This window comes from Salvelinus namaycush, chromosome 17 (assembly GCF_016432855.1).
Source record: "Salvelinus namaycush isolate Seneca chromosome 17, SaNama_1.0, whole genome shotgun sequence".
Lineage (NCBI taxonomy): Eukaryota > Metazoa > Chordata > Actinopteri > Salmoniformes > Salmonidae > Salvelinus > Salvelinus namaycush.
In genome coordinates, this window is record NC_052323.1 from 25,097,370 (window position 1) to 25,124,287 (window position 26,918).

General features: G+C 44.0%; 1 protein-coding gene across 1 annotated transcript; it reads left to right on the top strand.

The window, feature by feature from the left end:
• The first annotated feature begins 19,553 nt into the window (after positions 1–19,553).
• LOC120062071 (SLIT and NTRK-like protein 2) lies at positions 19,554–22,115 on the top strand. Its single transcript, XM_039011879.1, has one exon. The coding sequence runs from the start codon at positions 19,554–19,556 to the stop codon at positions 22,113–22,115; it is 2,562 nt and encodes an 853-aa protein (XP_038867807.1).
• Positions 22,116–26,918: the final 4,803 nt, after the last annotated feature.

Consider the following 26,918-nt stretch of genomic DNA (forward strand, 5'->3'; position numbering starts at 1 on the left):
AGAAACATAGTTTGAAATGTTTGGACCAAGTTTACAGGTAACTTATTAGATCCTTTGTAGGCATGTTGGGCGAGTTGGAACCAGTGTATTTTTGAATAAAACGCACCAATTAAACTGACATTTTTGGGATATATAGAAGGACTTTACTGAACAAAACGACCATTCATTCTGTAACTGAGACCTTTGGGATAGCAAAAAGATGAAGATCTTCAAAGGTAAGTGATTTATTTTATCGCTATTTCTGACTTGCGTGATGCATCTGTTTGGTTGGAAAATGTTTTTCATGCTTTTGTATGCGGGGCGCAGTCCTCAGATAATCGCATAGTATGCTTTCGCCGTAAAGCGTTTTTGAAATCTGACAAAGCGTCTGGATTGACAAGAAGTTGATCTTTTAAATGATGTAAGACAGTTGTATCGTCATGAATGTTGAATATGACTATTTCTGTAATTTGAATTTCGCGCTCTGCAATTTCACCGGATGTTGTCAAATCTATCACGGTAACGGGATTTGAGCGGTAAGGGATCCCTAAGAGGTTTTAATGTGAATCTGGAAGGAGAGTTTACAGTATAACCAGACACCTAGGTATTTGTAGTTGTCCACATATTCTAAGTCAGAACCGTCCAGAGTAGTGATGCTAGTTGGGCGGGAGGGTGTGGGCAGCAATCGGTTGAAGAGCATGCACTTAGTTTTTCTAGCATTTAAAAGCAGTTGGAGGCCACGGAAGGAGTGTTGTATGAAGCTCGTTTGAAGGTTTGTTAGCACAGTGTCCAAAGAAGGGCCGGATGTATACAGAATGGTGTCGTCTGCGTAGAGGTGGATCAGAGACTCACCAGCAGCAAGAGCGACATCATTGATATATAAAGAGAAAAGAGTCGGCCCGAGAATTGAACCCTGTGGCACCCCCATAGAGACTGCCAGAGGTCCGGACAACAGGCCCTCCGATTTGACACACTGAACTTTGATGGTGGAACCAGGTGAGGCAGTCTTTAGAGAAACCAAGGCTGTTGAGTCTGCCGATAAGAATGCGATGATTGACAGAGTCGAAAGCCTTGGCCAGGTCGATGAAGACTACTGCACAGTACTGCCTTTATCGATGGCAGTTATGATATCGTTTAGGACCTTAAGCGTGGCTGAGTTGCACCCATGACCAGCTCGGAAACCAGATTGCATAGTGGAGAAGGTACGGTGGGGTTCGGAATGGTCGGTGATCTGTTTGTTAACTTGGCTTTTGAAGATTTTAGAAAGGCAGGGCAGGAAGGATATAGGTTTATAACAGTTTGGGTCTAGAGTGTCTCCCCCTTTGAAGAGGGCGATGACCGCAGCAGCTTTCCAATCTTTGAGGATCTCAGACGATACAGAAGAGAGGTTGAATAGGCTAGTAATAGGGGTTGCAACAATTTCAGCAGATAATTTTAGAAAGAGGTCCAGATTGTCCAGATTGTCTAGCCCAGCTGATTTGTAGGGATCCAGATTTTGCAGCTCTTTCAGAACATCAGCTGTCTGGATTTGGGTGAATGAGAAGCGGGGGGGGCTTGGGCTAGTTGCTGCAGGTGGTGCTGAGAAGTTGGCTGGGGTAGGGGTAGCCAGGTGGAAAGCATGGCCAGCCGTAGAAAAATGCTTATTGAAATTATCGACTATCGTAGATTTATCGGTGGTGACAGTGTTTCCTATCCTCAGTGCAGTGGGCAGCTGGGAGGAGGTGCTCTTTTTCTCCATGGACTTTACAGGATGCAACTTTCTGTTTGAAAAAGCTAGCCTTAGCTTTCCTAACTGACTGAGTATATTGGTTCCTGACTTCCCTGAACAGTTGCATATCGCGGGGGCTATTCGATGCTAATGCAGAACGCCACAGGATGTTTTGTGCTGGTCAAGGGCAGTCAAGTCTGGGGTGAACCAAGGGCTATATCTGTTCTTTGTTCTACATTTTTTGAATGGGGCATGCTTATTTAAGATGGTGAGGAAAGCACTTTTGAAGAGCAACCAGGCATCCTCTACTGACGGGATGAGGTCAATATCCTTCCAGGATACCCGGGCCAGGTCGATTAGAAAGGCCTGCTCGCTGAAGTGTGTTAGGGAGCGTTTGACAGTGATGAGGGGTGGTCGTTTGACCGCGTACCCATTACGCACGCAGGCAATGAGGCAGTGATCTCTGAGATCCTGGTTGAAGACTGCAGATGTGTATTTAGAGGGCAAGTTGGTTAGGATGATATCTAAAAGGGGGCCCTTGATAATTTGTGTGAGATTGAGGGCATCTAGCTTAGATTGTAGGACGGCCGGGGTATTCAGCATGTCACAGTTTATGTCACCTAACAGTACGAACACTGAGGATAGATGGGGGGCGATCAATTCACATATGGTGTCCAGGGCACAACTGGGGGCTGAAGGGGGTCTATAACAAGTGGCAACGGTGAGAGACTTGTTTCTGGAAAGGTGGATTTTTAAAAGTAGAAACTCAAATTGTTTGGGCACAGACCTGGATAGTATGACAGAACTCTGCAGGCTATTTCTGCAGTAGATTGCAACTCCGCCCCCTTTGGCAGTTCAATCTGTCGGAAAGTGTTGTTGTTAGGGATGGAAATTTCAGGATTTTTGATGGCCTTCCTAAGCCAGGATTCAGACACGGCTAGGACATCCAGGTTGGCGGAGTGTGCTAAAGCAGTGAATAAATCAAACTTAGGGAGGATGCTTCTAATGTTAACATGCATGAAACAAAGGCTTTTACGGTTACAGAATTCAACAAATGAGAGCGCCTGTGGAATGGGAGTGATGCTGGGGGCTGCAGGGCCAGAGTTAACCTCTACATCACCAGAAGAACAGAGGAGGAGTAGGATAAGGGTACGGCTAAAGGCTATAAGAACTGGTCGTCTAGTGTGTTTTCAGGTCTCTCCAGAGATGTTTGATCGGGTTCAAGTCTGGACTCTGGCTGAGCCACTCAAGGACATTCAGAGAATTGTCCCAAAGCCACTCATGTGTTGTCTTGGCTGGGTGCTTAGGGTCGTTGTCCTGTTGGAAGGTGAGCCTTCGCCGCAGTCTGAGGTCCTGAGCGCTCTGGAGCAGGTTTTCATCAAGGATCTCTCTGTTTTGTTCTGTTAATCTTTGCCTCGATCCTGACTAGTATCCCAGAACCTGCCACTGACAACAATCCCCACAGCGTGATGCTGCCACCATGCTTCACCGTAGGGATGGTACCAGGTTTCCTCCAGATGTGATGCTTGGCATTCAGGCCAAAGAGTTCAATCTTAGTTTCATCAGACCAGAGAATCTTGTTTCTCATGGTCTGGGAGTCCTTTAGTTGCCTTTTGGCAAACTCCAAGCAGGCTGTCATCCGCCTTTAAATGAGGAGTGGCTTCCGTCCTGCCACTCTACCATAAAAGCCTGATTGGTGGAGTGCTGCAGAGATGGTTGTCCTTCTGTAAGGTTCTCCCATCTCTACGGAGGAGCCCTAGAGCTCTGTCAGAGTGACTATCGGGTTCTTGGTCAACTCTCTAACTAAGGCCCATCTCCCCCGATTGCTCAATTTGGCCGGTCGGCCAGCTTTAGGAAGAGTCTGGTTCCAAACTTCTTCCATTTAAGAATGATGGAGGCCACTGTGTTCTTTGGGACCTTCAATGCGTCAAACATTTTTTGGTACTCTTCCCCAGATCTTTGCCTCGACATAATCCTGTCTCAGAGCTCTACGGACAATTCCTTCGATCTCATGGCTTGGTTTTTGCTCTGACATGCACTGTCAACTGTTGGACCTTATAAAGACAGGTGTGTGACTTTCCAAATCATGTCCAATCAATTGAATTTACCACAGGTGGACTCCAATCAAGTTGTAGAAACATCTCAAGGATGCTTAATGGAAACAGGATGCACCTGAGCTCAATGTCGAGTCTCATAGCAAAGGGTCTGAATACTTCTGTAAATAAGGTATTGCTGTTTTTTAATTTTATAAAAGTGAATAAAATTCTATGAACCTTCTGTCACTTTGTCTTTATGGGGTATTGTGTGTAGATTGGGACATTTTTTATTGAATCAATTTTAGAATAAGGCTGTAAAGTAACAAAATGTGCAAAAAGTCAAGGGGTCTGAATACTTTCCGAAGGCACTGGACCTTATATAGACATGTTTGTGCCTTTCCAAATCATGTCCAATCAATTGAATTTTCCAATCAATTTGGAGAAACATCTCAAGGATGCTTAATGGAAACAGGATGCACCTGCGCAACATGCAACAATTTCAAAGATTTTACTGAGTTTCAGCTCATATGAGGAAATCAGTCAGTTGAAATAAATTCATTAGTCTCTTATCTGTGGATTTCACATGAGTGGGAATACAGATATGTTGTCACGCCTGCTCCCGCTCTTCCCCCCTGGCGCTCGAGGGCGCCAGGCGCCCCAGCATTGCTCGCTCCTGCCATCATCATTATGCACACCTGCATTCTCCCCGTCACACGCATTAGCGATTATTGGACTCACCTGGACTCAATCACCTCTGTCATTACCTTCCCTACATCTGTCTGGTTCCATGCTCTGCTCCATGCTTCTGCAATAATTGTAGTTTGTCATTGTATACCTGTTTGATGACGCTGTTCCTGTCTGTTCCGTATTAAATGTTGACTCCCCGTGCCTGCTTCTCATCTCCGGCGTCAGTCCTTACATATCTATCTGTTGTTCACAGATACCTTAACGGTATTTCTGAGCATTCGAATTGCCATCGATAAATGCAATTGTGTTCGTTGTCCGTAGCTAATGCCTGCCCATTTGATAACCCTACTGCCACCATGGGGCACTCTGTTCACAACATTGACATCATCAAACAACTCGCCCAAACAACGCCGTACATGTGGTCTGCGGATAAGAGGCGAGCTGAGACGGACGTAGCCAATCAGTACTTTTGAAATGGACAGTGACAAAATTCAGACCATTGGCCGCTCTTACAGTATTCTCCCTTTACACCAAGTCAGAACAGTAGGATAAATAACAAGGGAAAATAAGCAGTCAATGAAAGGGGTGGCAGGTAGCCAAGTGGTTAGAGCATTGGGCCATTAACCGAAAGGTTGCTTGATCGAATCCCTGAATCCCCGAGCTGACAAGGTAAAAATATGTTGCAATTAACCCACTGTTCCCCGCTAGGCCGTCATTGTAAATAAAAATGTGTTCTTAACTGACTTGCTAACTTAAAAGAAAAATAATTTAAAAGCTCTTTCAATATTTGATGATCTATATTGATGAATATTTCTCAAAAATAGGGTATAGTTTACACATGTACCACCAATTCAGAATAGTAGGCTAAGTTCTGATGGAAGAGAGTCCAAATTATTAGGGTGAGACACATGGGCTACTAACAGTTTACACTTTCTTTCTTTCTTAGCTACAGTATACATATCTACTTGGCATAATACATCACTGTTGCATCAGCATACAAGACACATTTTTGGACTCACCGTTGTTGTGCCATGCTCACTTGAATAGGAAGGTGGCGCAGGAGTCCTTCTTGTCGGCAAACTTCTCAATTACTTTGCCATCAAAGTCTGGCATTCAGTGGATGAACTTGAAGTCATGCTGAAGTCATGCTGGAACTCGAAGTCATCTGAAGACAAACAATGTATACGAAATGCTTCAGTCTGGTTTTAGACCCCATCATAGCACTGAGACTGCACTTGTGAAGGTGGTAAATGACCTTTTAATGGCGTCAGACCGAGGCTCTGCATCTGTCCTCGTGCTACTAGACCTTAGTGCTGCCTTTGACACCATCGATCACCACATTCTTTTGGAGAGACTGGAAACCCAAATTGGTCTACACGGACAAGTTCTGGCCTGGTTTAGATCTTACCTGTCGGAAAGATATAAGTTTGTCTCTGTGAATGGTTTGTCTTCTGACAAATCAACTGTACATTTCGGTGTTCCTCAAGGTTCCGTTTTAGGACCACTATTGTTTTCACTATATATTTTACCTCTTGGGGATGTTATTCGAAAACATAATGTTAACTTTCACTGCTATGCGGATGACACACAGCTGTACATTTCAATGAAACATGGTGAAGCCCCAAAATTGCCCTCGCTAGAAGCCTGTGTTTCAGACATAAGGAAGTGGATGGCTGAAAACTTTCTACTTTTAAACTCGGACAAAACAGAGATGCTTGTTCTAGGTCCCAAGAAACAAAGAGATCTTCTGTTAAATCTGACAATTCATCTTGATGGTTGTAAAGTCGTCTCAAATAAAACTGTGAAGGACCTCGGCGTTACTCTTGACCCTGATCTCTCTTTTGACGAACATATCAAGACTGTTTCAAGGACAGCTTTTTTCCATCTACGTAACATTGCAAAAATCAGAAATTTTCTGTCCAAAAATGATGCAGAAAAATTAATCCATGCATTTGTTACTTCTAGGTTAGACTACTGCAATGCTCTACTTTCCGGCTACCCGGATAAAGCACTAAATAAACTTCAGTTAGTGCTAAATACGGCTGCTAGAATCCTGACTAGAACCAAGAAATTTGATCATATTACTCCAGTGCTAGCTTCCCTACACTGGCTCCCTGTTAAGGCAAGGGCTGATTTCAAGGTTTTACTGTTAACCTATAAAGCGTTACATGGGCTTGCTCCTACCTATCTTTCCGAGTTGGTCCTGCCGTACATACCAATACGTACGCTACGGTCACAAGACGCAGGCCTCCTAATTGTCCCTAGAATTTCTAAGCAAACAGCGGGAGGCAGGGCTTTCTCCTATAGATCTCCATTTTTATGGAACAGTCTGCCTACCCATGTGAGAGACGCAGACTCGGTCTCAACCTTTAAGTCTTTACTGAAGACTTATCTCTTCAGTAGGTCATATGATTGAGTGTAGTCTGGCCCAGGAGTGTGAAGGTGAACGGAAAGGCTCTGGAGCAACGAACCGCCCTTGCTGTCTCTGCCTGGCCGGTTCCCCTCTCTCCACTGGGATTCTCTGCCTCTAACCCTATTACAGGGGCTGAGTCACTGGCTTACTGGTGCTCTTTCATGCCGTCCCTAGGAGGGGTGCGTCACTTGAGTGGGTTGAGTTACTGACGTGATCTTCCTGTCTGGGTTGGCGCCCCCCCTTGGTTTGTGCTGTGGTGGAGATCTTTGTGGGCTATACTCGGCCTTGTCTCAGGATTGTAAGTTGGTGGTTGAAGATATCCCTCTAGTGGTGCGGGGGCTGTGCTTTGGCAAAGTGGGTGGGGTTATATCCTTCCTGTTTGGCCCTGTCCGGGGGTATCTTCGGATGGGGCCACAGTGTCTCCTGACCGCTCCTGTCTCAGCCTCCAGTATTTATGCTGCAGTAGTTTATGTGTCGGGGGGCTAGGGTCAGTTGGTTATACCTGGAGTACTTCTCCTGTCTTATCCAGTGTCCTGTGTGAATTTAAGTATGCGCTCTCTAATTCTCTCGTTCTCTCTTTCTTTCTCTCTCTCTGAGAACCTGAGCCCTAGGACCATACGTCAGGACTACCGGGCATGATGACTCCTTGCTGTCCCCAGTCCGCCTGGCCTTGCTGCTATTCCAGTTTCAACTGTTCTGCCTGCGGTTATGAAACCGCCACCTGTCCCAGACCTGTTGTTTTTCAACTCTTAATGATCGGCTATGAAAAGCCAACTGAAAATGATTCATGATTATTATTTGACCATGCTTGTCACTTATGAACATTTTTGAACATCTTGGCATAGTTCTGTTATAATCTCCACCCGGCACAGCCAGAAGAGGACTGGCCACCCCTCATAGCCTGGTTCCTCTCTAGGTTTCTTCCTAGGTTTTGGCCTTTCTAGGGAGTTTTTCCTAGCCACCGTGCTTCTACACCTGCATTACTAGCTGTTTGGGGTTTTAGGCTGGGTTTCTGTACAGCACTTCGAGATATTAGCTGATGTACGAAGGGCTATATAAAATAAACTTGATTGATTGATTGATTGACAGCAAGGTCAATGCACTCAACCTTTATGGCTGATGTAATTGCAAGTGAAGGTCTTTATCCTTTTAAGGGTGTTCACTTTGGATCGTGCTTTAAAATGGTGTTGGTCGTCATAATGTAGCCTGTAATCTCCTTCACACATGATCACAAAAATAATCTGAAAATGCCTGGGCAGGAGTTGACCGACTCGGCATGGCCCCGCAGCGCTGTCTGACAATTGCCACACAATTTAATGCATGCTAAAGTTCTGGCAAGCACGTACCTATTCTCCTCCGTTTGTTGGTTGTGAAGGTCGATGGCTCGTCTATATGTGTTGTCTAGCTAAACCACAATGTATGATTTCCCCAGTAATCCAAGTTTAACAGCATTGTATATATTTGATTCACAATTCTCATGTTTTAATTCCTTAAACACAGACTTGGACCACACACCCTCTCCACCGAATAGCAGGTAGGGGAAGCAACATAGTGATTGCTTTGCGACACTTGCAGTTAGCCACTGCCTCCTTCCAAACCACTCATTGTTGAATTTGCAATTTCTGACTTTTTGTGTTATGTTTATGTCCAATTGCCAATGACTACCGAGACATTTTATCTCTCATTTCTCTTCATATGACAAGGATGGAAAAGGATTTGCCAGTAAATTGTTGACATGATTCATGATGTTGACTGTCTATCTAGCTAGCTATCTTGCTAGCAAAGATTTTGAAAGTGTGATGTTGACATGATCAGTCCAGTCAAAGCTACTGGAGATAACGCAATTTGACGTCATTTTGTCTGTGGCCATTGACCTTGAGCCTTCTTGGACGGGCACTTCTACTGTAGATCTATGGTAGCACCCAAGGGGCTTGAACTGCCTAGCTCTCCCATAGATTCTGTGTTGATGTAGAGTTCCCATCGGTGGTGATGTAGAATTCCCATGAGTGACTGAACCCTGAGCCAATCAGGGCACAACCAGAGAAGATGAACAACGTCTTCGCCGGCTAGCCCTCCACCACAGAGAGCACTGAGCTAGGCTGAAACAGCTGCATGGAGCTGCCTGACAAAGAAAGAGACCAAGTTTGTATGCTGCTTTACTAAATCTCTATTTTTGGTTTACATTATTTGATAAACTAATGTGTGATACTAACTAATATCAGAATTAAATGTAAAACAGTCCACTTCTTTTTTTACAGGTGGGGCTTAAATCAGGTGGGTGTCTGCCTGTGAGATCTCTTAGCTGGTGTAACAGTGCCTGACATTGAGCATTACTCAGTAACCACAATAACCATCTCATATCTTAAAATACTAGTCTGCTTTACAGTACCATGTGAATGAGCCTCATATCTAAAGATATTAACCTAAAAATGATAACATGAAAAAGGGGGGTGTTTATTTCTTATGCCTAAAAGCACTATGGGTCCCACACTCTCCCCTCCAAAATAAACGTAGTCCTTACATTCTGTATTTCCTCTGGATGCTCCTCGGCTCGTCGTCCGTCCATCACATAACGTGTATCTTCATTTAATGAAATGTGTTGCTAGCTGATATCATCATGCACTGTGATAGCTACCTTTGCCCTATACGAGGGAAATGTGTCTTAACTGTTAGGTATGCACCCTTCCCTTAACCATAACCCATTACTTGACAAACGTGCCATGTTCTGTGTCTGGTACTTTACTCAGTCAATGACTTAGTATCAACTTTAAAGTTAACTCAGGAACTATTTCCAGTAACTATAACTTGTATGAACTAAAGACTGTTTCACGTAGCTACAGTCTGTAAATGACGTGTCTCTGTGACTGACTATTTTACATTACATTTGACATTTTAGTAATTTAGCAGACACTTATCCAGAGCGATTTACATGAGCAATTAGAGTTAAGTGCCTTGCTCAAGGGCACAGAGAGATTTTTCACCTAATCGGCTCTGGGATTCGAACCAGCAAACATGCTCTTGCTCTTGGGACGGCAATTATAGCTGTCGTTATCTCCTCAGGCTGCACTTCCTGTGAGCATGTGTGCATGTACTGCTCCATGTCCAGCGGTATCCGTAACAACCCATCGGCGTCTCCATTTGATTTCCCAGGTGTTACGCTCGTTGATGGAAGAATCGGACCAAGATGCAGCGTGGTAGGCGTACATCTTTCTTTTATTGATGACACCGAAAAAACAACAAATACAAGACCAGGAGCGCTGAGCAGGCACAACCTGTCCTGGCTGGATGCTAATTTTTGCACGGCAAGTGCGGGGAGCTGGCACCGAGCGCATCGGGCTGTGAATGCGCACTGGAGACACAGTGCGTTTCACCGCATAACATGGTGCCTGAACGGTCACACGCTCCTTAAAGCGAGTGCGGCGAGTTGGCTCTGGTCTGAAACCTGGCTCCGCCAACCACCCTGTGTGCCCCCCCCCAAAAAATGTGGGGGCTGCCTCTCGGGCTTCCTTCGTGGTCGCGAACCCCGGTGTCGTCGTTGTTCCTCCCTCGCTGCCTCCATCTACTCCCATGGAAGGCGATCCCTTCCGACCAGGATCTCCTCCCACGTCCAGGATCCCTTACCATCCAAGATATCCTCCCATGTCCAGGATGTCTGCTCCTCCTGGCCACGCTCCTTGGTCTGTTTGTGGGGGGATCTTCTGTTACGCTCGTTGATGGAAGGATCGGACCAAGGTGCAGTGTGGTAGACGTACAACTTTCTTTTATTGATGACACCAAAAAATATATATATACAAAATGAAACGCACAGTTCTGTAGTGCTGGAAAGCAACAGTACAAAAACAAGATCCCACAAACTAAAGGTGGAAAAAAGGCTGCCTAAGTATGATCCCCAATCAGAGACAACGATAGACAGCTGCCTCTGATTGGGAACCTTACCCGGCCAACAAAGAAATAGAAATACTAGAATGCCCACCCTAATCACACCCCGACCTAACCAAATAGAGAAATAAAAAGGCTCTCTAAGGTCAGGGTGTGACACCAGGCCGATACTTGATGGAGAACTTGAAATCGGCTAACTCGGCCACCCATCGGTGTGTCGTCGTATTCAGCTTGGCTGTTGTCAATAGATAGGTTAGCAGATTGTTATCTGTGTAGACTATGAATGAAGGGGTGTAGTATAAGTCATCTCGGAATCGCTCACATATCGCCCACTTCAATCTCTCACTTATCGCCCACTTCAATCTCTCACATATCGCCCACTTCAATTTCTCACATATGGCCCACTTCAATCTCTCACATATCGCCCACTTCAATCTCTCACATATCGCCCACTTCAATCTCTCACATATCACCCACTTCAATCTCTCACATATCACCAGTGGTGGAAAAAGTTTTAAATACAGTTAAGTATCAAAAGTAAATGTAATTGCTAAAATATACTTAAGTATTAAAAGTAAAAGTATAAATAATTTCAAATTCCCTATATTAAGCAAACCAAGACGGTACAATTTTCTTGTTATCTTAATGTACGGATAGCCAGTGGCAAACTTCAACATTTAGACATAATTTACAAACGAAGCATGTGTGTTTAGTGAGTCCACCAGATCACATGCATTAGGATGACCAGAAGTTGTTATCTTGATAAATGTGTGAATTGGACCATTTTCCTTTCCTGCTAAGTATTCAAAATGTAACGAGTACTTTTGGGTGTCAGGGAAAATGTATGAAGTAAAAATAACAGAATTTCCTTACGAATGTAGTGAAGTAAAAGTTGTTAAAAATATAAATAGTAAAGTAAAGTAACCCTGAACAACTACTTAAGTAGTACTTTAAAGTGTTTTACTTAAGTACTTTACACCACTGCATATCGCCCACTTCAATCTTTCACATATCACCCACTTCAATCACTCACATATCGCTCACTTCAATCGGTCACATATCTCTCACATATCTCTCACATACTGTAAGCTCATATACATTGTGTCATTGTTCATCTTGGCTCTGAGACAGCGTGGCCTGCTACATTCACCTGATCAGTTTTTCCCACTGGCTTCCTTTGTTCTCTACAGCCCTTTGAGAAGTCCCCTGATTGTCCACACATAAAGCAGTGATCACCTGTATCATTTTCTTGACAGACACTGCATCCTCTCTTTCCATTCCATCTAGACTAATGTGCAGTCACTGGGGGGGGGGGTTGTGCATACATTTACGCATTTCCTTCACTTCCTCCTTCAGTTGCTTCACCACATCAAAAAGCTCAGCGTCCCTTTGACTAGCTGCTGCTGGGGCTTTACGACTCTTGGTGTTCTTTACAACTTGAGAAGAATGATCTTGGACCTCTAACATTGCTTCTGCGCCACTGGGGCTTTGCTTCTGGATCTGCACCCCAGTCTGTATTTTGTAAATTTTGGTTACTTTACTACTTGTATTCTTTCTCAGTTTGCTTTGTCTTTCACACTCAAAGCTAGCTGCTTCATTCATCTTGACAATTAACATTTTGTCTGTCACTCTTTGATCATCGAGATAATGTTTCAGTTGAAACGTAATGTGATCACTCAACAGCCCTGTACTAACTGACCTCAATAACTTCTTCTGCATGACCTCTGGACTGTACTACCCATCTGACCCTACTCTCTGGCAGCAAATAACAACCTCTCTTTTAACTCAATTGCACTGAAAAGAAAGTTATGTGGGGACTCACGACTGTCTTGGGTTATGTTTAATAGCCTGCGGTACAGGTCAATGGAACTGTCCTCCTTGAAACACACCTTTAAGATTGTTTTGAGTTGTTTTGAGTTTATTTCAAGCATTTCAACCTAACTACGCATTCAACAACCCGGTCGCATTCCACTTCGCTCCGACAGGTAGTATCACATTTCACTTCATTTCATTACAGTACAACGGTTTGATTTGTTTGATCTTAGCTAGCTACATAGCCGTCTTTGTATCAAAGATAATTGTGTAGTTTAGAGCGATTTTCTAGGTTAGCTAGCCAGCTATTTTCGTCCTTTTAACGTAACGTAACGTAATCAACACTGCTAGCTAGCCAGCTAGCCACCGAATAGCAGCACTGTAGAATCTATTACATTCAACGGAACAACGGAACGACTTGATTAGTGTAGTGTTAGCTAGCTACACAGTGGTCTTTGCTGTCCTTGTATCTAAGATAACTGTGGAGTCTAGAGTAATTTTCGGTTAGCTAGCCAGCTATTTTCGTCCGCCGCGCTGCCGTTCCCCTACCTAGTCAATACTGCTAGTCAACACTGCTAACACTGCTAACACTGCTAGCTAGCCAACTTCTACCGAATAGCAGCACTGTAGAAACTATTACATTACAACGGAACGATTTGATTAGTGTAGTGTTAGCTAGCTAGTGTTAGCTAGCTACATAGTTGTCTTTGCTGTCCTTGTATCTAGGACAATTGTGTAGTTAGACTAATTATCTGGCCAGTTACCGAGGTTACCTAGCCAGCTATCGAGGTTACCTGGCCAGCTACACTTTCAAACAAAGTCAACAACGCAGCCACTGCTAGCCAGCCTACTTCAGCAGTACTGTATCATTTTAATCATTTTAGTCAATAAGATTTTTGCAACGTAAGCTTAACTTTCTGAACATTCGAGACGTGTAGTCCACTTGTCATTCCAATCTCCTTTGCATTAGCGTAGCCTCTTCTGTAGCCTGTCAACTATGTGTCTGTCTATCCCTGTTCTCTCCTCTCTGCACAGACCATACAAACGCTTCACACCGCGTGGCCGCGGCCACCCTAACCTGGTGGTCCCAGCCCGCACGACCCACGTGGAGTTCCAGGTCTCCGGTAGCCTCTGGAACTGCCGATCTGCGGCCAACAAGGCAGAGTTCATCTCAGCCTATGCTTCCCTCCAGTCCCTCGACTTCTTGGCACTGACGGAAACATGGATCACCACAGATAACACTGCTACTCCTACTGCTCTCTCTTCGTCTGCCCACGTGTTCTCGCACACCCCGAGAGCTTCTGGTCAGCGGGGTGGTGGCACCGGGATCCTCATCTCTCCCAAGTGGTCATTCTCTCTTTCTCCCCTTACCCATCTGTCTATCGCCTCCTTTGAATTCCATGCTGTCACAGTTACCAGCCCTTTCAAGCTTAACATCCTTATCATTTATCGCCCTCCAGGTTCCCTCTGAGAGTTCATCAATGAGCTTAATGCCTTGATAAGCTCCTTTCCTGAGGACGGCTCACCTCTCACAGTTCTGGGTGACTTTAACCTCCCCACGTCTACCTTTGACTCATTCCTCTCTGCCTCCTTCTTTCCACTCCTCTCCTCTTTTGACCTCACCCTCTCACCTTCCCCCCCTACTCACAAGGCAGGCAATACGCTTGACCTCATCTTTACTAGATGCTGTTCTTCCACTAACCTCATTGCAACTCCCCTCCAAGTCTCCGACCACTACCTTGTATCCTTTTCCCTCTCGCTCTCATCCAACACTTCCCACACTGCCCCTACTCGGATGGTATCGCGCCGTCCCAACCTTCGCTCTCTCTCCCCCGCTACTCTCTCCTCTTCCATCCTATCATCTCTTCCCTCTGCTCAAAGATGGCCTTCTCCAACCTATCTCCTGATTCTGCCTCCTCAACCCTCCTCTCCTCCCTTTCTGCATCCTTTGACTCTCTATGTCCCCTATCCTCCAGGCCGGCTCGGTCCTCCCCTCCCGCTCCGTGGCTCGACGACTCATTGCGAGCTCACAGAACAGGGCTCCGGGCAGCCGAGCGGAAATGGAGGAAAACTCGCCTCCCTGCGGACCTGGCATCCTTTCACTCCCTCCTCTCTACATTTTCCTCTTCTGTCTCTGCTGCTAAAGCCACTTTCTACCACTCTAAATTCCAAGCATCTGCCTCTAACCCTAGGAAGCTCTTTGCCACCTTCTCCTCCCTCCTGAATCCTCCTCCCCCTCCCCCCCCTCCTCCCTCTCTGCAGATGACTTCGTCAACCATTTTGAAAAGAAGGTCGACGACATCCGATCCTCGTTTGCTAAGTCAAACGACACCGCTGGTTCTGCTCACACTGCCCTACCCTGTGCTCTGACCTCTTTCTCCCCTCTCTCTCCAGATGAAATCTCGCGTCTTGTGACGGCCGGCCGCCCAACAACCTGCCCGCTTGACCCTATCCCCTCCTCTCTTCTCCAGACCATTTCCGGAGACCTTCTCCCTTACCTCACCTCGCTCATCAACTCATCCTTGACCGCTGGCTACGTCCCTTCCGTCTTCAAGAGAGCGAGAGTTGCACCCCTTCTGAAAAAACCTACACTCGATCCCTCCGATGTCAACAACTACAGACCAGTATCCCTTCTTTCTTTTCTCTCCAAAACTCTTGAACGTGCCGTCCTTGGCCAGCTCTCCTGCTATCTCTCTCAGAATGACCTTCTTGATCCAAATCAGTCAGGTTTCAAGACTAGTCATTCAACTGAGACTGCTCTTCTCTGTATCACGGAGGCGCTCCGCACTGCTAAAGCTAACTCTCTCTCCTCTGCTCTCATCCTTCTAGACCTATCGGCTGCCTTCGATACTGTGAACCATCAGATCCTCCTCTCCACCCTCTCCGAGTTGGGCATCTCCGGCGCGGCCCACGCTTGGATTGCGTCCTACCTGACAGGTCGCTCCTACCAGGTGGCGTGGCGAGAATCTGTCTCCTCACCACGCGCTCTCACCACTGGTGTCCCCCAGGGCTCTGTTCTAGGCCCTCTCCTATTCTCGCTATACACCAAGTCACTTGGCTCTGTCATAACCTCACATGGTCTCTCCTATCATTGCTATGCAGATGACACACAATTAATCTTCTCCTTTCCCCCTTCTGATGACCAGGTGGCGAATCGCATCTCTGCATGTCTGGCAGACATATCAGTGTGGATGACGGATCACCACCTCAAGCTGAACCTCGGCAAGACGGAGCTGCTCTTCCTCCCGGGGAAGGACTGCCCGTTCCATGATCTCGCCATCACGGTTGACAACTCCATTGTGTCCTCCTCCCAGAGCGCTAAGAACCTTGGCGTGATCCTGGACAACACCCTGTCGTTCTCAACTAACATCAAGGCGGTGGCCCGTTCCTGTAGGTTCATGCTCTACAACATCCGCAGAGTACGACCCTGCCTCACACAGGAAGCGGCGCAGGTCCTAATCCAGGCACTTGTCATCTCCCGTCTGGATTACTGCAACTCGCTGTTGGCTGGGCTCCCTGCCTGTGCCATTAAACCCCTACAACTCATCCAGAACGCCGCAGCCCGTCTGGTGTTCAACCTTCCCAAGTTCTCTCACGTCACCCCGCTCCTCCGCTCTCTCCACTGGCTTCCAGTTGAAGCTCGCATCCGCTACAAGACCATGGTGCTTGCCTACGGAGCTGTGAGGGGAACGGCACCTCAGTACCTTCAGGCTCTGATCAGGCCCTACACCCAAACAAGGGCACTGCGTTCATCCACCTCTGGCCTGCTCGCCTCCCTACCACTGAGGAAGTACAGTTCCCGCTCAGCCCAGTCAAAACTGTTCGCTGCTCTGGCACCCCAATGGTGGAACAAACTCCCTCACGACGCCAGGACAGCGGAGTCAATCACCACCTTCCGGAGACACCTGAAACCCCACCTCTTTAAGGAATACCTAGGATAGGATAAAGCAATCCTTCTGACCCCCCCCCCCCCCCCCCTTAAAAGATTTAGATGCACTATTGTAAAGTGGCTGTTCCACTGGATGTCATAAGGTGAATGCACCAATTTGTAAGTCGCTCTGGATAAGAGCGTCTGCTAAATGACTTAAATGTAAATGTAAATTTCACATATGTTCAGGCCTGGACTGAAAGCCTGTACTACAGCTTCAATGACTTCAGCTTCACCGTGTCCCTTGTTCAGTCCCATGTCAATCGGATGCATCTGACTTGTGTATGAGAGTTTGTTTGTTTCTGTGTATTGTCACTTCAAATAACCTGTTTGGCTGTGGATATAGCACACTTTGTGTAACTGGCCCTGGGCTGGGTCCGTTGTTTCCCACTTTCTCATTCAACCTCGTGATTTTCTCGGCTAAGGCTTGGGTAGCAGCATGAAAACTCAACTGGAGATCTGAGTATTATTTTTGTACACTCTCAAATGCTTCTTGGCTCCTAACATACTCTTTTGGTTCAGTTCCATCACTTTGCTTTAGCTGGTCTGCTAACTTGAACAGGTCATTCAGATACAGCTTGGCTACATCCCCTTCTTTTTCAATAACTTCATCCATTAATTCCACAATTAGGTGGATAAATGTTTGCTGCCTCCTCTAATTCTCAGCTGGGACTTTAACATAACCACACATCTTTAAGCTATCCTGGCACTGTTCCATCTCCATACTCTGCGTGCGCGCTGCCTCTCTTCTCGCGGAGATGGCGTGACCGCTGTCAATGATGGTCCGGTTCTATTTTTAGCTGTGTCATCCAATCCGTGGCACAACATTTCTCCTGGCTAGCTCACCAATTTTGTTGCACACTTGAATAATGATGACAACATTCAAGCATGTAGAAGTTTAGAACGTTTACGTTCCTTTTCCCGAAATCACAAGACAGTGGCTCCCGAGTGGCGCAGAGACAGCGGCTCCTAAGACACTACATCTCAGTGCTAGAGGCGTCACTACAGAACTTGTTTCGATTCCAGACTGTATCAAAACCAGCTGTTATTAGGAGTCCCTTGGCCCAGCGTCATCCAGGTTAGGGTTTGGCCAGGGTAGCCTGTCATTGTAACTAAGAATTTGTTCTTAACTGACTTGCCTGGTTAAATAAAAATATAAAGACAGGGCCATCAGACATGCTGCCTGTATCATCACTACGTCTCCTTCTACTGATGTTCAAATATCTAAGAGCTCTGAGGTGTCTTAGTTTGCCTAACAGTGCCTGACATTGAGTATTACTCAGTAATAACCACAATAGCTATCTCATATCCTAAAATACTAGCTTTACATACCATCTGAATGAGCGTCATGTCTAAAGATATTACCTCAAAAATATAATATGAAAAATGGGGGGGTATATTTATTATGCCTAATATTACTATGGGTCCCACATATACAACAAATTACCATGTGCATCTCTCATTTACTTGAGCCAATCAGATAGGCTATTTTAAGTTTATGCTCTATGCAAACCGAAACCAGTTGATAACATACAGTAGAATTTAACAGGTGAACAGACAAATGATATTTTGCATTGAAGTGTGTAGGCTACCACTGTAAGCAGGCCTACTGTAGTCACATTTCTTTCCGGGTAGAAATGTTCATCGTCAGCTCATTCAAACACTGTTCCCAGTGTGTCCGACATGCACTTCCTGGTCCTATTGGGAGGTGGCGTGGTGCTCATTCATACCCAGTAACATGCGCAGAACGTAAGGTTGAATTTATACATTGTGTATGCTAATGCTTTTACTTTTGTGGATCAATCTGTATCCAAGTCGACTGCCTATATATATATATATATATATATACAGTGTCGACTCATCATATATATGTAACCGGATTTCAGCCGAAAGTATTTTGAAACCAAATATTCCTCTTTTGAATTGGGCGCATGCTGTGTGTGTGTGTGTGTGTGTGCGCGCGCGCGTGCGTGCGTGTGTGCACATGCGCTAATCAAATGATAGAGGTGTTTTTTCCACCTCCTAGTGGTGGGTTGAGCAAAAAACGTGATCATCCACTTAAAATAACTAATGTTTTTTTTTCTTCAGTTGCATTAAATGTTTCAATACAACTTAATATTTTATTGAAGATTCTATACATGTGCTCGTGCATTTTGTATGGGAAAGTAAAATAGCATTAGATTGTAGTAGGCACATTTTCTGAAGAAACCATTAACATCGTTAATATTTTACTCTACAATAGCATGTGAAGTATTCCAATTGAATGTATTTATTACCCCGTGGCAATGCGTTTCTTATTATAACCTTAGCATATGTGTTTATTATAACCTATCCTACTACTGTTATGTTCATTGGTAGGCCTAGGCGAGGTACCGGTAATGTTAGTCTAACAATAATGTTATTTTTTACATTTACTATTGAGAAGAATGCTAAACTGTTTTTAGCAAGTATAACATGTTGTCGATGCTAGTGACGTAGGACTCCCATGCCTTGAATGTGGGAGGACGTAGGGAAGAAATTCGGCATAGACCTCTCAGTAGGTGTCTATGCGCAAGCGGAGGATGCTTCTGCATGTTATTCCTCAGCATCCGGTCTATATCTCAGAGTTGCTTCTCTCGCTGTTTCCATCGAGAAAGTAAAGGAAAACTCGAAGTGATATGCTACCTATATTGTATTTTTGTCAAAAACTAAATTGCATTTAATGAAGAATGGAATTTCGTAGGATCAAGTCGAGAAGAGACTGTACTATCTCTGTCGCTCAGTGAGTATCTCGCCGTTTCTGATTGTGCTGCTACCGAAATGCTTGAAACTGCTGCCTGTTTGGTCGTGCGTAATACCGGGGATTGCAGTATATTGCGAAGCTAGTCTCCTGACAAACAAACAATGTACCCATTCAAGCCTGGCTCAGAACGTGTCCGATGACTGATTCATGATTTAATTTGCCTTTTGGATTGTAAGAAGATCAATGGCGAGTCCTGCGCGTCCGTGCGCCCTGGTGCCATTTTAACACTAATACTGTGTTAATTTGGGTTTGCATGTCTGCACTGAAATTGCCAACTCCAAGACTCATACAACGTTGATGCTGGATAATTCAGCAACATTGTTGTAAAAATGCTGAACAGCGTTTTGTTGCTCAGCGTTTTAACTGTGACCAGTTTCTCATCGAAAACTGAGAGTCGCAAAACTTCGAAAGACATTTGTAAGAACCGCTGCTCATGTGAGGAAAAGGAGAATATATTGAGCATCAACTGTGAAAACAAAGGATTTACAACGGTTAGTCTATTTCAACCCCCACCGAACAAAATCTGTCAACTCTTTCTCAATGGAAACTTTCTTTCGAGGCTGAATCCAAACGAGTTTGTCAGTTATGGTAATGTGACATCACTTCATCTGGGGAACAACGGGTTACAGGAGATAAAGACTGGAGCTTTTACTGGACTGAGATTTTTAAAACGACTTCATCTCAATAACAATAACTTGGAGATAATCAAGGAGGACACATTTGCTGGTTTAGAGAGTTTGGAGTATTTACAGACAGATTATAATTACATCAGCGCCATTGAAGCAGGTGCATTCGGCAAATTGAATAAACTCAAAGTATTGATTCTCAATGACAACCTCCTGCTCTCTCTTCCCAACAATGTATTTCGTTTCGTTATGTTAACGCATTTGGATCTAAGGGGGAACCGGCTTAAGATGCTGCCTTTTGCTGGCGTGCTGGAGCATATAGGCGGCATTATGGAGATCCAACTGGAGGAGAACCCGTGGAACTGCACCTGTGATCTGATCCCCTTAAAAGCCTGGCTGGACACCATATCAGTCTTTGTAGGGGACATCGTGTGCGAGACCCCATTCAGACTGCATGGCAAGGACATTACGCAATTGATAAAGCAAGATCTATGCCCCCGACGAAATGCTGGTGATTCTAATCACCGCGCAATGCAGCCTCCCTCTGATTCCCAATACCACGGCCTTTCTCCCACCCTACACCCCGGTGTCACTCCAACAAAAACCCCAAGGGCCTCCCGTCCCCCTAAAATGAGAAATCGCCCCACACAAAGGGTAACGTCTAGTAAGGACAAACAAGTGTTCGGGCCTATAATGGTTTATCAGACTAGGTCCCCTGTTCCCATGACCTGCCCTAGCATTTGCGTATGCACCTCTCAGAACCCAGACAGTGGATTAAATATCAACTGCCAGGAGAGGAAATTGCATAATATAACAGAGCTTACCCCTAAACCGTCCTATCCAAAGAAATTGCATTTAACAGGAAATTACTTGCAGACCATATACAGAACAGACCTAACCGAATACAGCTCACTAGAGCTCCTCCACTTAGGAAATAATAGAATAGCTGTCATTCAGAATGGGGCCTTTGAAAACCTAGCTAATCTACGGAGACTTTACCTCAATGGCAATTACATTGAAAGTCTATCCCAATCATTATTCGCAGGGCTGCAGAGCCTTCAATACTTATACCTGGAGTATAATGTTATCAAGGACATTTTACCACAGACGTTTAACTCCTTACATAATCTGCAGCTGCTGTTCCTAAACAACAATCTACTGAGATCCCTTCCCGACAATGTTTTTGGAGGGACTATGCTGACAAGACTAAACCTGAGGAACAATCACTTCTCCCACCTGCCGGTGCGTGGTGTGCTCGACCAGCTCTCCGCATTCATTCAGATCGACCTACAGGAAAACCCATGGGATTGCACCTGCGACATCGTTGCGCTTAAAAACTGGATGGAGCTTTCCAGCACCAGCGTTGTGGTAAATGAAATCACGTGTGATTCGCCCTCCAAACACGCAGGGCGGCTCCTCAGGTCTCTGCGTAACGATGCAATTTGTCCCGAGCCTAACGAGATCACAATAACCAAGGCCCCCACCGTCAGACCCAGCACTGACTCCACTCCTCCCTCTGCCATCACGCCCACAGACGAGCAGGTGCCCGAGATGCACGCGGAGGTTCCCCTGTCGGTTCTCATACTGGGACTGCTCGTGGTTTTCATTCTGTCGGTCTGCTTCGGGGCTGGTTTGTTCGTATTTGTGCTGAAACGACGCAAAGGTGCTGATAGCGTTCCCGCCAGTGCCAATAATGTAGATTTAAACTCCTTCCAGGTACAGTATGGTTCTTATAACACAGAGCCCACTGCAGATAAAACAGAGACGCATGTGTATAACTACATCCCTCCCCCCGTTGGTCAGATGTGTCAGAACCCCATCTACATGCAGAAAGATAGCGAGCAGGTGGCCTACTATAGGAATCTAAAGGAACTAAGCTTCAGCACCATGGACACTAAAAAGTCGGAGTTGCCCCCAAGTCCATATACCATAAGCACAGTGGAGTTCATTGAGAAACAATCTTGCGGCAATCGAGAGCCGGAGCTGCTTTATCAAAACATTGCAGAGAGGGTTAAGGAGCTTCCGACTGCTGGGGCTCTGAATTATAATTTTTGCACTTTACCGAAAAGACAATTCATTCCTCAATATGAAACCACTAGACGACACAACCAGGACAGGTTGAATAAAACGGTTCTCTATGGGACTCCACGAAAGTATTATGCCAATCAATCAAAAAATGAACACCCTGTGCTGCCTGGGAAGCTAAAAACAGAACCAGACTACCTCGAAGTTCTGGAAAAACAAACTGCAATGAGTCAGTTGTAAGATATGGCCCTACTTACTATCATCAGTAATGATTACATCGATATGTATCTATGTACTCCACAAATTGACGAGTCCAACTCAATCAAAGCAACCTAAGCGTTTGCTCTCCATTATTTTCCAGCTGTATTGAGTAAACGTATATGCAGTTATACTATTTTACTGGAGGTTTAAATTATTTATTCTACTTGAAATAATGTCTGTAGCAGGTACCGCAAGAACTATGTAAAATACTGCTTTGTGCATTTCATATTCTATATTTTATTTCGTCTGTGGGAAGCGATATCATTTTAATAGAAGAACAGAAGTGAATAATTATGAAATGACTTTCCTGTACATAATAGCCTATTGATGGTGAGTGTGAAACACATGTACTGGTTCCGTCCACTTGGCAATCCATTTATTCCAGAAGTGCCTTTGCACTCCAAGTATTTTATCGTTGCTTTCTGCAAATTGACATTTTATAAGTGCTGTATTTTAAGAATCTTTATGTAAAATATAATTTTTTGTCCATTACATTAAACATAACTGAAGAGTGTATGATATTTATGGTAGAGAATATGTTTTGAATATCTAAGTGTCTTTCAAGAAGTACAATTTAGAGAATTGCATAATATTGTATGATATAGATGATCAATACAATGCGCCATAAGCGCAATTAAATTTTCACTGATGCACTTTGTCAAGTCTGAATTAAGCATTAAGATTTTACGTCTCTCTCTCTCTCTCTCTCTCTCTCTCTCTCTCTCTCTCTCTCTCTCTCTCTCTCTCTCTCTCTCTCTCTCTCTCTCTCTCTCTCTCTCTCCCTGTGTGTGTGTGTGTGTGTGTGTGTGTGTGTGTGTGTGTGTGTGTGTGTGTGTGTGTGTGTGTGTGTGTGTGTGTGTGTGTGTGTGTGTGTGTGTGTGTGTGTGTGTGTGCTTCCATGTGATGAGGAGGGGGTGGGTGGTTTAGGGGCGGTAACAGCACTCTCTTTGATCTATAGACCACCGTGTATTGACGAGGAATTTGCTGAGCACTTTAGCTGAATGACGCTTGTGCATGCAATTTATCGACCAGCGTTGCTTTAGGTCCCTCACTGTAATACCACAGGACTACCATTCATTTCATACCTATAATATTTTACTCAAAAGGTAGAGAGCAGCAGTGTCCTCTAAAAGTATAGATTATTTACCAGTACGTTACGATTTACGGATGATAAAAACTACTGCTCCACAACTGATCTCCTGTAGCCTACCTGAAACGCACAACATGATGATTAGTTCTCAACGCTCCTTATACCAAAAATAGTTTGTTTCTAGTGGGTTTAAATGGACCAGTTTATGTTTTGACCTTCAGGTGACATTTGCTTTGACGTCTGCTGTGGGCATAAATACAGTACCTTCTCCAGTTTTTTTTTTGCCCGTCGCTTCACGTAGCTATGGTGTCGCTGTCCATGGTGCTGAATGTTTTCTGCTTGCTACTAATGATGCATTTTCTATGGATTCTACTACAGTAAGACTTTTCACTTGCTTTGTTCGATTTCACATTGACTTTGTTATGAGTGCATCATGTTTTTGTTGTTGTTGTTCTTAATCATATTAATTAATTAAACTGAGAACTAAATCAAATTGGGAACTTAAATTAGCAATAACTGGCCTACTTGTGATTTAATTGAACCATTAATTTAATGCTTATGTGAGTCTTACAATCCTGCTATTATGCTTGTGGGTAAGTGAGCTTGTGCCTGTGGGTAGCAGAGGCCATTTGAGTTGATGTGAGTGAGACTGAGTGAAAGTGCTGTTCATTCTTTCTGAAACAGAGTGATTTTCTTTCCTGCATGGCACAATGGGTCTCTGTGTTGCTGTTTACTGCTGCTGTGGAGAATGAGGGGTTGGACATGTCTTGCACACCAATGAGGCTCCTCCCTCCCCACCACACACAGATGTCGATGGCATGCAATAGCTTTACAATAGAAGTTATCAATCACTCCGGTCAGTTGACACCAGAAGATAAGATACAATATTATACATTGACAAACGTGGTGTGCTTAACAATTTGAGGATGACTTTGAAGTATGTGATAGTGTGTGCTTGAATGACTGTTGGATGTTTTTGGGACACAGCCTGCTCTCTAGAGCTTCACTGTGGTAGTTTTGTCACAAACGATTTCCATCCATGGAAAAATCCATAGTAAAGGAAGCAATTGAGATCTATCTTATTTGATCAGCATATTGTAATTGATTCACTTTAAATGAACCCTCTTTCATTTAATTCCAACAATATGGTTCCTGTTGTAGACTAAGGTTCTACATGGGGGATGTAAACTTTGACCTTGTTTTGCTAAGATGTGAACTAGTGTGAATCAATGGAGACTGCTTGGGGCCTCTCCTGCGGCGATCATGGACCTCTTCAGAAATGCTCTTGGGCAAGTTCATGTTTATTCAAAGGTTGGACTGGTTTGTTACCCTCTTTGATTTGTGATGAGGCCCAAAGAGAGTGGCCTATGCTTGTTGTGTATGATACTGAATCTCTTTGACATGGTGGAGACCAAGAGACTAGTGGGAAGAATGGAAGGTCGATATTCCTCTTTCCCAGGGTCCCCGGAATTGGCCGGAGTCACAACCAATTCACTCTCATAGTAAGGAAGTGATGCCGGATTGTGACATTTGAAAGGTCAGGGTCCGTAATGTGTAAAATACCATTTTTTGGATCACTATAGATGCATTGTTCCACATTAACTGTTGGTTATGAATTTCATAGTTTCTCTAAGAAATGTTCAGAAAAATGCTAGGCTCCTACTGCATATGGTAATGCTGCTGCAGGATTGTTTTTTGCATTCATTAAATCAAAGTAATCAAGTACACAACTTAAAGTACAGTTGCATTTTTTTTTGTATTGCTTTGGTGAAATTTTCACAAGTATGTGGTACGTTTTCACAACTCTTAGTATAAAACTCCAAACAGATCATCCATAAGACAGTTGTTTCAAAACTCTATGCACATTTTCAATTGACTAATTACAACACACAAAACATAATGACTTTTTCATCCTAATGTGTTTCATCTAGAAATACATGTTCACATTGCAATACATGTTCATATAAAGTAACTGCCTTTCACAATGTAATGCTCACTTTACTTTGATAAAATACGTTTTACTATTACTTAATCCGACTGCTCTTAATGGATGATCACTAAAACATTTGTTAAACCTATAGATTATACATGTACTACTGCCTGGCCTCCATTATGAGAACTACATAATGAAAATGTATGTCTGTAAAGAAGAAACGTGAAAAGTATAATATGTACTTCTATAATGATGACTATTATGATTTTACTGTACAGTAATAAAAATATATATCTGATATCGACAAGATCAGGGAGATGTACCGTATGTAACAAATCAAATCAGTGTTTATTGGTAGCGATCACAGATTAGCAGATGTCACAGCAGGTTCAGCGAAGTGCTTGTGATTCTAGCTCCTGTAGTGCAGAAATTCAATAGCAACATGCAAATAATTCACACTTTACTTATATTTTAGTGACCAATACAGTACTGTAATATATTACATTTATTTAGCAGATACTTTTATCCAAAGTGAACCCAGTGGGAATCAAACCCACAAGTCTGTTGTTGCTAGTGCCACACTCTAATGAACTGAGCTACAGTTCCACTACAATACAGGAGAACAGTGCTGTAAAATACAATATATGACTACAATGCAGGTGGAAGGTGTATGATGGCCATCCCCATGAGTGTATCACCCTCCTTCAGTACATGGATGAGGCATGCAATGATTTCAATCCAGACCTATGTCAGGCTTGGATTCGCCATGCCAAAAGGTTTTTCCATAGGTGCATGGGGCGGCAGGTTGCCTAGTGGTTAGAGCGTTGGACTAGTAACCGAAAGGTTGCAAGATTGAATCCCCGAGTCTGTAGTTCTGCCCCTGAACAAGGCAGTTAACCCACTGTTCCTAGGCCATCATTGAAAATAAGAATTTGTTCTTACCTCACTTGCCTAGTTAAATAAAGGTAAAAAATTAACAATGAGGATAGTTATTGCCTAATGTGAAAACAGTACTGTAATTTAAAGTTATGTAGCATACTTCATTCAAAGGGCAATTTTGTATTTTACCTTGTTTTGCTATTGGATTAACTGGTTGTTAAAGGAACGGAATTGAGAAGGTATTATAATGTGTTTTGTTGATTAAATATTATATTATATTTCACAGTAAACTTATTTTTTGGATTAATGTGGTGAAAGATGTCTACAAACAAAATGAATGCACACTGAAAGGTTTAGAATGTAAGACTGGCTCCGTTACAAGTGTTACCAGATTGGAGTTTTGTACTAAGAGTTTAGAAAATTCACCACATAATTGTGAAAATAGCTAATATAAAAAACTTTAATTGAAATCTTCAGCCTGAAATATGAGCCATGGTCACATTACATTCAGAGCTTCATTTTAGTCATTTCAAGCGTCCAGTCACTAGAGTCAATGTTTCCTGCCGACTGGGTTGTGGATATATTATGTGTTCTAGTCTTTGTTGAGATCTCTCTCTCTCTCTCTCTCTCTCTCTCTCTCTCTCTCTCTCTCTCTCTCTCTCTCTCTCTCTCTCTCTCTCTCTCTCTCTCTCTCTCTCAGTCCTTTGATGTATAATGCACCAGTTTCATGGCAGCGTAATCATTTAGGCATTAATGATTGGCCATGTTAGATATTGACAGAACTCCTTGAACAGCTGTCACAGGATAAACAACCTTGTAGTCTCTGCACAATGTACAGTCTTCTGCCTTGCAAAACAAGTGTGTGATCTATGAACCCTGA

What these genes read in the sequence shown, in the direction of transcription:
- LOC120062071 (XM_039011879.1), top strand. Translation starts at nt 19,554, where the DNA reads ATGCTGAACAGCGTTTTGTTGCTCAGCGTTTTAACTGTGACCAGTTTC.